We start from the raw sequence: 15,902 nt of genomic DNA on the forward strand, positions 1-15,902 counted from the left end.
TCTTCTGCCTCAGTTATTCTGCTATTGATTCCTTCTGGAGAATTTTTAATTTCATTTATTGTGTTGTTCATCATTGTTTGTTTGCTGTTTAGTTCTATGTCCTTGTTAAACGTTTCCTGCATTTTCTCTATTCTATTTCCAAGATTTTCGATCATCTTTAGTATTATTACTCTGAATCTTTTTTCAGGTAGACTGCCTATTTCCTCTTCATTTGTTTGGTGTGGTGGGTTTTTACCTTGCTCCTTCATCTGCTGTGTGTTTCTCTGCCTTCTCATTTATCTTAACTTACTGTGTTTGGGGTCTCCTTTTCGCAGGCTGCAGGTTTGTAGTTCCTGTTGTTTTGGGTGTCTGCCCCCAGTGGCTAAGGCTGATTCAGTGGGTTGTGTAGGCTGCCTGGTGGAGGAGACTGGTGCCTGTGTTCTGGTGGATGAGGCTGGATATTGCCTTTCTGGTGGGCAGGTCTGCATCCGGTGGTTTGTTTTGGGGTGTCTATGACCTTATTATGATTTTAGGCAGCCTTTCTGCTAGTGGGTGGGGTTGTGTTCCTGTCTTGCTAGTTGTTTGGCATACGGTGTCTAGTACTGTAGCTTGCTGGTCATTGAGTGGAGCTGGGTCTTGGTGTTAAGATGGAGATCTCTGGGAGATTTCTGCCATTTGATATTATGTGGTGCTGGGAGGTCTCTAGTGGACCAATGTCCTGAACTCGGCTCTCCCACCTCAGAGGCACAGGCCTGAAACCCGGCCAGAGGACCAAGATCCTGTCCTCCACACGGCTCAGAATAAAAGGGAGAAAAAAAGAAAGAACGAAAGAAAAATAAAATAAAATAAAGTTATTAAAATTTAAAATAAAAAATAATTATTAAAAATTTAAAAGAAAAAAAAGAAGAGAGCAACCAAACCAAAAAACAAATCCACCAATGATAAGAAGTGCTAAAAACTACACTAAAAAAGGAAAAAAAAGCGGAGGGCAGACAGAACCCTAGGACAAATGGTAAAAGCAAAGCTATACAGACAAAATTACACACAGAAGCATATACATACACACTCACAAAAATAGAAAAATGAAAAAATATATATATCGTTGCTCCCAATGTCAACCGCCTCAGTTTGGGATGATTCGTTGTCTATTCAGGTATTCCACAGATGCAGGGTACATCAAGTTGATTGTGGAGATTTAATCCGCTGCTCCTGAGGCTGCTGGGAGAGATTTCCCTTTCTCTTCTTTGTTTGCACAGCTCCAGGGGTTCAGCTTTGGATTTGGCCCCGCCTCTGCATGTAGGTCGCCGGAGGGCATGTGTTCTTCGCTCAGACAGGACGGGGTTAAAGTAGCAGCTGATTAGAGGGCTCTGGCTTACTCAAGCCCAGGGAAGGGAGAGGTACGGAATGCAGGGTGAGCCTGCGGAGGTAGAGGGCAGCATGATGTTGCAACAGCCTGAAGCACACCGTGTGTTCTCCCGGGGAAGTTGTCCCTGGATCACAGGACCCTGGCAGTGGCGGGCTATACAGGTTCCCTGGAGGGGAGTTGTGGATAGTGACCTGTGCTTGCACATAGGCTTCTTGTTGGCTGCAGCAGCAGCCTTAGCATTTCATGCCCGTCTCTGGTGTCTGTCTGATAGCCATGGCTCATGCCCATCTCTGGAGCTCGTTTAGGCGGTTTTCTGAATCCCCTCTTGTCGTGCACCCCGAAACAATGGTCTCTTGCCTCTTCGGCAGTTTCAGAATTTTTCCCAGACTCCCTCCGGACTAGCTGTGGCACACTAGCCCCCTTCAGGCTGTGTTCACACAGCCAAGCCCAGTCCTCTCCCTGGGATCCGACCTCCAAAGCCCAAGCCTCAGCTCCCAGCCCCCACCCGCCCTGGTGGGGGAGCAGACAAGCCTCTTGGGCTGGTGAGTCCTGGTCAGCACTGATCCTCTGTGCAGGGATCTCTCCGCTTTACCCTCTGCACCCCTGTTGCTGAGCTCTCCCCCGTGGCTTCAAAGCTTCCCCGCCACCACCCCGTCTCCACCAGTGAAGGGGCTTCCTAGTGTGTAGAAACTTTTACTCCTTCACAGCTCCCTCCCAGTGGTGCAGGTCACGTCCTTATTCTTTTGTTTCTATTTTTTCTTTTTTCTTTTGCCCTAACCAGGTACGTGGGGAGTTTCTTGCCTTTTGGGAGGTCTGAGGTCTTCTGCCAGCGTTCAGTAGGTGTTCTGTAGGAGTTCTTCCACATGTAGATGTATTCCTGATGTATTTGTGGGGAGGAAGGTGATCTCCACCTCTTACTCTTCCACCATCTTGAAGGTCTCATGGATAGACATTTTTTAAGTATCATTTATAAAAACACCAAAACATCTCTTTTTTTTGTTGGGGGGGAACAGAGTTACTAGCCAAAATGTAAATTAGTACCAATTTTTCAAAGTATAGTGTAAGGTATAATGTAAGCTCCATGGGGAGCCTTAATTTAATTTGTCTTGTTCACCTAAGCAGTACTTAGAACAGTTCTTGGCACATGGTAATAGTAATTAGTAACAACTAATATTTGAGTAATTATTATGTCACACTCACCTAAGTGTTTTGTGTCCATTAACTCATTTAGACTTCACACAGACCAAGAAATGTTTGGTGAATGAATCAATACTTTTTGCAGGATGACAATTACAGTCAGTTCTGCAATAATATAACATGAGTTCCTAAAAATCAGCAGGTAATGCAACATTGTGCAATGAACACCACAGGATTCACAGGAAAAACGGGGTTAGAAGCACAACACTGAAAAAACTTCATCAGTGACACATTTTTTTTAAAAAGACAGAAACCTAATAGAAATGGTAGCACAATTTTACAGTTTACACACATTAAGTGATTAAGAAATACACAAGTACAACAATAAATATGGCACGTTACCTTGAAAAAGACCTGAAGTTTGCTTGTGGAAGTGGGCATCAGAAGGGTTGCAGCTCATGAATTACTGTGAAGTGATGGAAGGAGGGTTATCTGAAATCGGATGGAAAATTGTAACAATAGATGTGGATGGGTGTGGCTCATAACACAAGGGGTGAACTGAGGTAGGTGGTAGATATCTGAGGTATGTGCCTATATATGCGTGTATTTTAATGCAACTCAGTTCAGCTGGATGAAGTTTCCTGCATTCACCCAGGGCAAACTTTCTATAAAGGGCCAGATAGTAAATATTTTAGGCTTTGTGGGCCATTAGGTCTCTGTTGCAACTATTCAACTCTGAGATTGTGCTACAAAAGCAGCCACAGGACAAAGTAAACAAATGGGCTTGGGTGTGTTCCAACAAAACTTTATTTACAAAAATAGGCCACTGTTTGGTGGCCATAGTTTGCTGAGCCCTGAACTTGCAGACAAAATCCTAAATAAGCAAATGCAAATTTTGTCTTATGCTCAAATTGTCCCCTGATACATCAATCTTGTTGGAACAAATTCACTTTTCAAAACAAGTGTTATAGCAGAACTAAGTTTAGAATTCTATCAAATAAACCAAAAACTAACTGATATAATTCAAATAAGCAAAATAAATTCAGTATTCCTCAAAAATAAACTAGTTTTGATTTTGGATTTTATAAATCAAATGTCACCCAAAAGTCAACTGACAAATGACCAAAATAAAGACAACTAATGGTACATTTTGAACACTCATAGTCATTCAAAATCTGTTCATTAAATTCTTCACAATCTTCAAGGAAAATGGGTTATGCTTTTGATAGCTCTTCTGCATTAAAATTATCGGGCTCGGTCACAATGGCACATGTGGCTTTTACAAGATCATCGAGCAATCAAAGTTAACATATGAACTGCACTGTAAGATAAATAAGTTCTGAAGATCTGATGTACAGCATACAGCATGGTGACTATAGTTAACAATACTGTATTATATCCTTGAAAGTTGCTAGAGAGTAGATCTTAAATGTTCTCTCCACAACAATAACAAAAAAAGGTAATCATTGTGACAGTCATTTCAAAATATATACACATATCAAATCATCACATTGTACACCTTAAACTTACACAATGCTATATGTCAATTATATCTCAATAAAGCTGGAAAAAATACTAATTGCACATGGTTATACAATATTTGCCCAGGAACTGAGTTAAAAATTCTAAGTTGACCTCCTTTCAATTAGCAAACACTAATATATATACAATATTTCTTTGCTCAAGCTGCTATAACTCACATCTGAAATCCTCCCCCAGTCTTCACTTTGTTGTACAGCAGAAACTAACACACCATTGAAAGCAATTATACTCCAATAAAGATGTTAAAAAAAAAGTAGATGCATCCTCCAAGGGTCACATTCAAATGCTACCTCTCTATAAAGCCTTCCCTGGAACCCATCAGAAATGTCTTCCTACTCTAAACTCCCACAGCAAGTTACTTTTTACCCAACACAGCATGTAGCACTTTATATCCTGCTTCAAATTTATTTGTGAACATGTCTTATTTCCTCTGCTGTGTGGAAAATAAGACTAATCTTTAGCCATACTAATCCCTCTGATGGACTGCCCTTTTCCACAGCCAACCCTTAACTGCTAACTTACCTTCAAGACCCAATACAGATACCATCTCCTCTGCAAAACTTTCCTAAACATCCCCCAAATTAGGCTTTCATTCATTCTGATCCTTAGCACAACCAATATACCTCCATTTTAGCACTGCTTTGTAACTGCTTATTTACTTACTATTTCCCTCCTTAGATTAAGAATGCTTTAAGGAGGCAGGAATTTTGTCTTTTACCCTTTGCATACGCTAGTACAGTGCCTGACACCTAGTTGGTACTCAAGTATTTGATCAACTAATAGAGCATTCCTCCAAAATATGGAGTATAGGGTAGATACACATGAACACCACTACCATACCAATAAATTTCTTAAACAAATATTTTATGTAACAGTTCACAAGAAAGCTGGACTACTAATACCAAGAATGACTACTTCAAGCCAAAACTCAGAGACAAAGTCTCAGAGACAGGATCTGAAAACAGTGGCTAGAGAGCAAAATTCACAGAACCTTTCTTTCCCAGGGCAAAAATCACAATCAGCTAGAATATAGGTCTTTTCAGAAGTATCATCTCCAATCATAAAAGAGGAGAAATACACTGGATATAGTAATCTTTCAAAACAGAACATATCCTGAGCCACAATAATTAACAAACTTCCCAGCAAAGTTTCCGTTCTAATAAATGTTTGTGTATGTGATAGTATATGAGATTATATTAGCAACAAAACATCTGTATCCTAACCATGTAAGCTTCAAGGCAAAAAAGATATGCATACATTGAATATAGAAATTTTCCCTCATCACTTCTTCTCCCTACCCCCCAAAAGGCAAACAAAGTCAAAAAATGATTGACACTAACATAACCAGGATTATGTTTTTAATAACTTTGTAGACCATCTAGTACAAGTTCATTCTGTAAATGACAAAGCAGAGGCCTAGAAAGATGAATGATTTATCCACAACAATAGTTGAGCAACAGAGCTGTAACTAGAAAACCCAGGTTTGGCTCCGAGTTAAGCATTCATTCCTCTACAACCAGCAGTTCTCAAACTTCTAGTCTCAGGACCTCTTTACACTCCTAAAGCACTTAAAAATTAACAAAGACCCCCAAAGAGCTTTTAGTTTATTGTCTTTTAAGAACTGCTATTATAACCATGTTATCTCCTCCAGAACTGCAGGCTTTATCAGTATCTTTTAAACTTACTCCTATTCTACAGATGGAGAGCTATGGAGATTAATCATCCTGCATGTCAGCTATCAGGCCAAAAAGACAAGCATTAGGATACATGTACAGAGAGATCCTACTTAGACGTCTACTCCTTTTACTGCCCTGCTATATTCAACATTCCTAAAGGAAGAGCTATACGTCATTTTCCAATGGCTTAACCCATTTTAACAGCTTCTGCCAATGTCCAAGAGAACATTCAAGCTCTGGAGGAAAAAGACTTCATGTAAACCCAAGAATTGCCTGTATTCTGTCACCCAATCCTTAAATTTATTCAGATTTCAAAAGTGAAACAGGCACATAAATACACACAATTTCTTACAGAAAAAATTATTTCACACACCTAAATCTATATACAAATACCTTTAAGTACTACATTGATCTTATCTCTAGAAATACAATATAAAAGTGAAGGCTCATGGTCAACTATACCAAGGGTTGCCAATAATGAGAACTGGCCTGATCACAATTAAAATCACAAATGTCTTTCTTTTCATCCCCACCAATAACATAACGAAACAGCTGGCATTTGAATATTTTCAAAACCCATTGTAAAATTTGCATGTACTCCGCTGCCACAGGCCTGGCTTAATACTTTCCACACAGTGGGAATGCACATATTTCACAGATAACATTTTTCAAAAATAGGTTAGTATGCAACTGATTGTGAACTACCACAATAACAGACACTTTCTAAGACATTTTCCCAACATCTCTCAAGTTAGACCACTTCTACCTTTTAAAAGTTAAGACCAATAACTGGTTATATTGCTTTCAGCTTTTCAAGTAATCAATTGCCATAAGGATTCGAATGACAAGATCCATCAAATCTCCAAGATCTTTATATAAAAATAAATGAAAGTTTATCTGTCAATCAGAGGCTGATCTTTCAGGCCAAAAAACTGAAGAAATAATCTTATTTAAAACAAAACAAATAACAAAAAACTCTTTAAAAACAATAACAAAACCTTTGAAAACTGAGCCACTGATTTTTCAGTGTATATTTGTCCCTCGGTATCTGAGGGGAGTTGGTTCCAGGACCTACCACAGATACCAAAATCTGAAGATGCTCAAGTCCCATAGTCAGCCCTCTGTATCCGCAGTTCCGCATCCTCGGATTCAACCAACCATAGATTGAAATCCTTGGTACTGAGTGGAGGAACACAGAGCCAACTGTATGATTTATCCAAATCATCGATTTATTTTCCTCCCTCTTGCCTTTTGGCTATTTTTTTACCACAGAATCCTAGGAATGTTCTTTTTTTATAAATGTAAGTAAAAATTAGAAACTAATCTTTGCTCCTATTTTTAAGTGCTGGACAGAAGATCTGATAAAGAAAAAATCTGGAACAATTGTGTAAAATAAAATTAATGACAATTCATAGAATTGTTCATATTATTTCTGCCTCACATTAGAAGAGAATCAAGAGTGATTTGGTACTGTGGGTTCAACTCACTCAAGCATTACCTGTCAGATTATCCTTTAACTACAATTATGGCTTGAGATGAATGACACTTCAGACTGAGACAGCTCTTCTGAACACCCACTTGGAGCACTTTCATAGTAAATAATCAGCATCACACTTTTTAAAATTAATTCTTTACATTTATACATGTGTTCTTTGCAAGGGGGTTTTCACGTAGCTTAAGATTCTCCTGTAATTAAATGCTTCAGTTATCTTACTATCTCATATGAACATAAAAGACAAAATATTATAAACACCTACAAACTCAAAAGACCTACAACAAATGACAATAGTAGCTAACATGAACTTCTTCCATTGTAATACTTGGGCTAAATTAAAATGGTCATAATCACATTATATCTGGCAGCTCAAGGAGGTATTAATGCCTGTGGTTAAGAACATAAGCTCTGGAGTCAAGTCTGGGTTCAATTCCAGCTCCACCAATTACAAACTATATAACTTTGATCAAGTTCTTTGATCTCTCTATGCCTCAGTTTCCTCCTTATCTGTAAAAAGGGGAACACCAAGTACCTACCCATAGAGTTGTTCTGAGAATTAATCACGATTACACAGGTAAAGGTCAACAGTAAGCACTCAATTTTAGTTATGATTATTACTCTTACCACTAAGATCAACAAAAATTCAAGGCCCATAAGGAAAACTGACCCTGGCATAAAATGAATAATTCTACTCAGAAAGTCTATACATAATTAATTTGCTCACCCTAAAGAAAGGGAGAAAATCCAAGTTCAAGCTACGGTTTTAGAGGCAGACTTTGTGAGATTTAGTAAAATCTAGAGGTCATATTTAACTGTAAGGTACACCCTTCATGTACAGGAACATGGGCAACTGATAATAACTAACCAACAAGTTGTACTGGGTACCTCTTATGTGCCCAATACCCCTTATGTAAAGGCTTATTGCACTTTGACCAATTAACACAAATTCAAAAACCAAGGCCACAATCCTTACACAACTAGGGATCTATAATCTAAGAACTAAAGTGCATTTTTTTTCCTCAAAGGAAGGAAAACATCTTCCATCTACTGCTTGTTAATGCAGAAAAAGAGGCACAATAAGTATCACAGGTTCATTCCCAAATTCTATACACTAAGTAAAGTGCTCTAAAAACATATATACCTATATACTATTAAGATGATGTGTGTATATATATATATATATACACACACACACACACATATATATACACACACACACACATATATATATATATATACACCATCCTAATAGTTACTCAAAGGCATATTTTGCCAACTACAAATGCAATTCTGATCTATGATCCCTGTAGTTTTACTTTGCCACTAGGTGCCAAGGATACATCTCAGAGCAGAAAAATTACTTAATTCACAAGGGATGAAAAGTCAAATGTCAAACTGTCTGAAAAGCAAGCCAGCCACCTGTGTAAAAGTGGTATACATTTCATATTAACAATCCATTATTTTTAGATACTATCAAGAGGCAAATCAGAAGCACAAGAGAAAAGCAGCCTCAACCTAATATAAACGTGCTTGATTGGTAAGAGGTGGCCTGCCAGGCACTGCTTCCTTGCAATAGATCTTACTTCCCATCAACCCATGTTAACGTGCTCCCCACCCCTCTTGTAATATATAAATAAATAAACAAAAATAAGGTATAATTACTTTTGCTCAAAATTTGCCCATAAAGTGGAGAAACATCTAAGGACTGCCTTATCACCCATTAAAGCTGGACTACACAAAAAGTAGTATACTGGGGTCCTCTGGAAGCAAAACCCTGCGTTAGTATCCCTTTGCCTAGAGGTAAATCCAAGGATACCCCTCAGGGTCTGGAGTAGAGAAGGAATACTGGCAAGACCCACCCGTTCACCCCACAAAATGGGCTTGTCCCCAGTGGCTGCAGAAAAATAAAATAAAATTCCGCAAGGCCGGGGTACTTCCCGTCTTCAGCAGTCCAAACGCCACTAAGTCGTCCCGGGATCTCACATCCTCCCGACCGCCCCTCCCCCTCTTCCCACCCCTCACCGCCCCCCCTTCTTCCCCGCGCAGTCTCTAGGCCCAAAGATTAGGAAGAAAGACCGGGATACCAAAAACCGCCTCCCACTTCAGGGTCTCAATTCCACAAGCACCAAAGAATAAACAGAGGAGGCCAACTAAGCTCCGCGGTTCGGGGAGGCTGGAGAAAGCGCCCGACACGCCAGGCCGCGCCCCCCCCACCCCCACCCCGGGTTGGAGCCTATCGCCGAAACCCCGAAACCCTCCTCACCTAAGGAGAAAACGATGCCTCTTTCCGCTCAGCAAAACACAGGCCTAACCCACCAAGCCAAAGCTTTCCCAAACACCCGGCTCAGAAGGCGCGTAGGCCGAAACCACTGGGACCCGTGAGACGGGGTTGTGTTTTACCTCATGGGCTCAGCAGTCATGTTTTCGCTTCAACGCCTTGTCGGCTTCAGCGACCGTAGGGCGCCACTCTGCGCTCCCCGGTGCCCAGTTACGATAGAAATGCACTGGACTCTTAGTCGTCACTACAGCTGGCGCTGGATCCTCCCCACAGCTCAAAGGCCGCCACCGCTGCCACCTCCGCAGGAGCCGCGGAAACAAAGCGACGCCGCCGCCGCCGCCATTTTGTTGGGCCGAGGCTCAGGCAGCAGAATTGGCGCGTCCTCCCTCTTCCTCTTTCCATCATCCATTGGCTGCCTTCTCCGCAGCGCAGATGCCTATTGGGTACAGAAATTCACCTTCTTTGGGGGCCTGTTGCTAAGGCGGTCTACGTCATTTGATCCCCTCCACCTTTTCATAGGGGGTCCAATTCAGTCCCATTGACCTGAAAGTGCTAGTGACGTATTTTGACTTTATTCTGAAAATGCTTTTTAATCTGTCCTCTTTTCTTTGACATATTGACAAAACAAGAACAGCAATTTACAATTATTGAGAGTTTACTATATACCCAGCACTATACTAATCCTTTATCCAGATTGTCTCATGTAATCCTTATACCCTTTGAGTCAGACAGCCGCTTGTTACCTACATTTTCTAGACGAGGAAACCAAAACACAAAGTCCCACAGTAGTGGAGCCAAGATTCCGATCAGACACCACACTCTTAACCACTAATATATGTGGCCATCCTATACATTTTCTTTCCTATATTCCAGGTTATCATCAAGTTCTTTACTTTCCTAGATGATTTATATATAATATTAATCATTCCAGCATGGTTAAAAAATATATATATATTATAAATATAAAACATAAGACCAACTTGAGATCTACACACAATTTTTTCAATATTGAATAAATTGCCGCTTGGAACACACACGTGGACCATTTCCCCAGTCTGATGTGATGTTTGGCTCACAAACTAACCAATCTAGGTCTATTTCCACCTCGTTACAGAGGTTTGTCTGTATCATCTCTAAAAGCCTTTCCAGGGAATTCCCTGGCTGTCCAGTGGTTAGGGCTCTGCACTTTCGCTGCCGAGGGCCAGGGTTCGATCCCTGGTCGAGGAACTAAGATCCCACAAGCTGTGCAGCGTGGCCAGAGTAAATCAATAAAAATAGAATAAAATCCTGTCCAGTTTTCACGTTCTATAATTTAATTGTCTATTGGTAATCTCTGCAAGTCACAAATCAGTTCTCTAAAATCAAATAGTTTAAAGTTTTATTTCTAAATTTATTCTGCCATAAATAAAGTTCATTCTACTCGCTTTTTCCTGAAATCTGCAAGAGCTCCTGTTGTGTTTAGGTGACAAGGTTGCTGCTTTCTACTGGAATAGCAAGCGATGAGCATTTTTTGAATGGAACACTTTGATAATCTGATAGACTTGGGCAACTTTTTAATCAAGAGAAGCCTGTACACATTTCAAGTCATCTTTTAGATACTGAAGTACCATTGCCAACTGTAGAAACCAGCCTTCTGTATCTGGAATACTGATTTTCTTCTTGTCTTTTACACATTAAATATTACTTAAACATACAATTTACAGAAGTTATGTTTTCCTCATTAGTAAATGCAGTTAATTTGAAAGAAGATCCAGTCTGTTAGAAGACGTCACACAACTTTCAAACGAGCTCTTGGGGACAAGACTCAACACTAAGCAGCTTTAAATGGCAAATTCCACAAATAGAAAAACATCTTAATAACAAAATTATAATCACAGAATTTTAAAAGTATAAAATAACTCACTATTTGTGAATCATAAAGAGAATATCTTTGCTATTAAAGGATGACTAACAAAGTTTTACTGATGTATTTATAGGGGAATCACTTTCAACATATAATTTTCAAAGACATTCCTTCAGCTGTATTTTAGAAAAAATTCACTGGTACACATCACTTTCACATTTTTCATCAAGTTGCCACATAAATCAACATAGACCCCTTTCTTGGACCCTTGACCATAAATGTGTGATTTGTGAATCTACTTATTTGCTTTGGAAGAAAGACAAGGTAAATTACCCCTAAAGTGCAAGTTAGATGAAAAAATAGATACTCTCATAATTTTAAATAAACAGTATCACAAATTCTGACTATCTTATGTCAAAATCATAATGCTTTGGTGATAACCATGAAATTTTTGAACATACATATCCTTTAATCCAGAAATTTAACTTCTAGGAATTTATCTAACAGATAAACTCTACATGTGAAAAATGAGTTGTCCACAAGACTATTCACTGCAACATTGTAACATCAAAGATTTAGAAACAACATAGATGTTCCTCAATAGAGGACTGGTGAAATAAACTATGGTATCCATATAACATAATACCACATAAGTCCTTAATATAAAATTTTTTCAAAAATCACTTGTGTTTCTATGCACTAGCAACAACCAATCCAAAAAGGAAATTAAGAAAACAATCTCATTTTCTATAGCATCAAAGGGGATAAAATACTTAGGAATAAACTTAACAAAGACTGTGAAAGACTTGCACACTGAAGTCTATAAAGCACTGCTAAAAGAAATCAGAGAAAGACAAAAAGAATGGAAAGACATCTCATGCTCATGGACTGCAAGATTGACTGTTGTTAAACTGTCCTACTAGCTAAAAAGACCTACAGATTTAATGAAGTCTGTATAAAAATCCCAGTGGCATTCTTTGAAGAAATAGAAAAAAATCCCAAAATTAACATGGAAGCTCAAGGGACCTTAATAGCCAACTAAGTCTTGAAAAAGAAGAGCAAAATTGGAGACCATACTCTTCCCAATTTCAAAATATACTACCAAGCAACAGTAATCAAGACTGTGTGGTATTGGCATAATATATAGAAAATGGAGCAGAAAAGAGAGCCCAGAAATAAACCCTTGCATATATGGCCAAATGATTTTCAACTAAGGTGCCAAGACTACACAATGGGGAAAGGATAGTCTCTTCAATAAATGGTGTTGGGAAAATAGGATATCCAGCTGCAAAAGAGTGAAGTAGTACCCTTAACTTATACCATATACAAAGATTACCTCAAAATGGCTTAAAGACCTAAACCTGTAACATTCCTAGAAGAAAACATAGGGGGGAAGCTTTAGGTCATTTAATTTGGCAACTGGTTTCTTGGATGTGACAGCAAAAGCACAAGCAATGAAACTAAAAAAGATAAATGGGACTATATCAGATTTTAAAACTTATGCACATCAAAGGAAACTATCAACAGTGTAAAAAGGCAACTTACAGAATGGGAGAAAATATTTGCAAATCCTATATGTGATAAGGGGTTAATATCCAGAATATATAAGGAACTTCTACAATTAACAACAATGACAAATAAAGAATAAAAAATGGACAAAGGAATTGAATAGGCAGTTCTCTAAAGAAGATATACGAATGGCCAACGAACATATGAAAAGATGCTCAACGCCACTAATCATAAGAGAAATTCAAATCAAAATCTTAATGAGGTATTATTTCAGGCTGTTGGAATGACTATCATCAGAAAGACAAGAGATAAGAGATGCTGGCAAGGGATTTCCCTGGCAGCACAGTGGTTAAGAATCTGCCTGCCAATGTAGGGGACATGGGTTCGAGCCCTTGTCTGGGAAGATCCCACATGCCACAGAGCAACTAAGCCCGTGTGCCACAGCTACTGAGCCCACATGCCACAACTACTGAAGCCTGCGTGCCTAGAGCCCATGCTCCGCAACAAGAGAAGCCACCACAATGAGGAACCCGCGCACCACAATGAAGAGTAGACCCCGCTCGAGGCAACTAGAGAATGCCCGTGTACAGCAACGAAGACCCAAGGCAACCAAAAATAAATAAATAAATAAATTATTTTTTTAAAAAGAAATGCTGGCAAGGACACGGTAAAAAGGGAATATTTGTGCACTGTTGCTGGGAATATAAAATGGTGAAGCTGCTATTGAAAACAGTATGGAGATTCCTCAAAAAGTTAAAAAGAGAATTACCATACGATCCAACAATTCCACTTCTGGGTATATAACCAAGAGAATTGAAAGCAGGGTCTCGAAGAGATAATTGCCCACTGATGTTCATTGTAGCATTATTCACAATAGTTAGGAGGTGGAAGCAACCCAAATGTCCATTGGTAGATGAACGAATAAAGAAAATGGAATATTATGCAGCCTTAAAAAAGAAGGAAATCCTTTCGTACACTACAACATGGATGAACCTTGAGAATATTATGCTAAGCAAAATGTCACTCACAAAAGGACAAATACTGTATGATTCCACTCATATGAAGTATTTTAAATAGTCAAAATCCTATAAATGGAAAGTAGAAAGGTGGTTGACAAGGGCTGGGGAGATGGGTAAAGGAGGGGGCATTAGTTTTTAATGGGTATAAATTTCAATTTTTCAAGATTAAATAGTCCTAGAGATCACAACAATCTAAATATACATAACACTGCTGAACTGTACACTTAAATTGGTTAAAATGGTAAATTTAATATTACATGCTTTTTTACCAAATAAAAACTTTTTTTAAAAGGCAGGTATAGATGTACATATATGAGATGTTTTTCTAGTTATATTGTTAAATGAAAAAAAAGCAAGTTGCATAACACTGTATTTTAATATTTGTGTTGGGGAGAGAGCAAGAGCAAGAGTAAGAGCCAGAGTGAGGGGCTTCCCTGGTGGCGCAGTGGTTGAGAGTCCGCCTGCCGATGCAGGGGACACGGCTTCGTGCCCCGGTCCGGGAAGATCGCACATTCCATGGAGCGGCTGGACCAATGGGCCATGGCCGCTGAGCCTGCACGCCCAGAGCCTGTGGTCTGCAGCGGGAGAGGCCACAGCGGGGAGAGGCCCACGTACTGCAAAAAAAAAAAAAAAAAAAGCCAGAGTGAGAATGAGAAAGAGAGGGATAAGAAGTAAAATAACTCTGAAAGAATGAAAATTATATTTAATAATAGTGATTACCTGGAGAAGATAACCTGGGAGCGGGGGAACCAGGGCAGGAGGAAACTTCACTACACTATATATACTCTTTGCACCTTTTATATTTTATAAATACATGTGGGTGTATTTCCTGTTCAAAAAATGAATGTGAATTTAAAATTAAGACAGCGTGATATTAGTGAAAGAACAGACATTATATCAATGGAAGAACAGAGAGGCCAGAAATAATCCCACACAAACAGAGTCAATTGATCTGTGGCAAAGGACCAAAGGCAATTCAACAGGGAAAGGACAGTCTTCAACAAATGGTACTAGCAAAAGACACTGCTAAGATAATGAAAAGGTTAGCCACAGATTGGGAGAAAATCTTTGCAAAACATATCTGATAAAGGACTGATGTCCAAAATACACAAAGAACTCTTACAACTCAACAATAAGAAAACAAAGGCCCAGTTTTGAGATTGGGTTCTTCTTGGGCAAAAGAACCAAAGACACACCTCATCAAAGAAGATATACTGATAGCAAATAAGCTTATGAAAAAATGCTCAACATCATATGTCACTGGGGAATTGCAAATTAAAAGAACAATGATATACCACTATACAACTATTAGAATGGCTAATCCAAAACACTGACAACAACAAACACCAATGAGAACGTGGAACAACAGGAACTCTCATTCATTGCTGGTAGGAATGGAAAATGGTACAGACACTTTGGAAAGTTTCTTACCAAACCTAAGGCTAAACATACTTTTACCATATGATCCCACACTTGCAGGAATGAATGCACGAATGAATTGGAAAATGACATCCACACCAAAACCTGCACACAGATGTTTATACCAACTTTATTCATAGTTTCCAAAACCTGGAAGCAACCAAGATGTCCTTCAGTAGGTGAATGGATAAATAAACTGTGGTGCAGCCGGACAGTGGTTATTCAGTCCTAAAAGAAATTAGATATCAAGCCATGAAAATACATGGAGGAAACTTAAATGCCTATTACTAAGGGAAAGAAGCCAATCTAAAAAGCTGTATACTGTATGATTCCAACTATCTGATATTCTGAAAAAGGCAAATCTATGGAGACAATAAAAAGATCAGTGGTTGTTGGGGGAGGGATTGATGAAGAAGAAGAGCACAGAGGATTTTTACAGCAGTGAAACTATTCTGTATGGTACTATAATAGTAGATACTTGTCATTATACATTTGTCCAAACCCATAGAATGTACAACACCAAGAGTGAAGTCTAACGTAAACTATGGATTCTGGGTGATAATGATGTATTAATGTAGGTTCATCAATTGTCACAAATATACCCCACCAATTCAAGTAATTAATAATAGGGGAGGGACT

General features: G+C 39.0%; 2 protein-coding genes across 10 annotated transcripts in view; both read right to left on the reverse strand.

Moving 5' to 3' along the window:
• ATRX (ATRX chromatin remodeler) overlaps positions 1 to 9,858 on the reverse strand; it is a 253,134-nt gene extending 243,276 nt beyond the window's left edge. For 3 of the 9 annotated variants that reach the window (XM_024129541.3, XM_055081890.1, XM_055081892.1), the window contains exon 1: positions 9,596 to 9,857. In XM_024129541.3, the coding sequence (XP_023985309.2) occupies positions 9,596 to 9,615 (20 nt within the window). In that variant the 5' untranslated portion in view covers positions 9,616 to 9,857. Of the gene's footprint in view, positions 1 to 2,884; positions 2,975 to 9,595 lie in introns of all 9 variants that reach the window. The other 6 variants (XM_055081895.1, XM_055081894.1, XM_055081893.1 and 3 more) reach the window with 4 other exon arrangements.
• Positions 9,859 to 14,085: 4,227 nt separating this feature from the next.
• Positions 14,086 to 15,902, reverse strand: part of MAGT1 (magnesium transporter 1) — a 65,287-nt gene continuing 63,470 nt past the window's right edge. The window contains exon 10 of the mRNA XM_055081680.1: positions 14,086 to 14,458. Coding sequence (XP_054937655.1) covers positions 14,182 to 14,458 — 277 coding nt within the window. The 3' untranslated portion in view covers positions 14,086 to 14,181. The remainder of the gene's footprint in view (positions 14,459 to 15,902) is intronic.

Source organism: Physeter macrocephalus, chromosome 21 (genome assembly GCF_002837175.3).
Source record: "Physeter macrocephalus isolate SW-GA chromosome 21, ASM283717v5, whole genome shotgun sequence".
In the NCBI taxonomy this organism is placed as follows: domain Eukaryota; kingdom Metazoa; phylum Chordata; class Mammalia; order Artiodactyla; family Physeteridae; genus Physeter; species Physeter macrocephalus.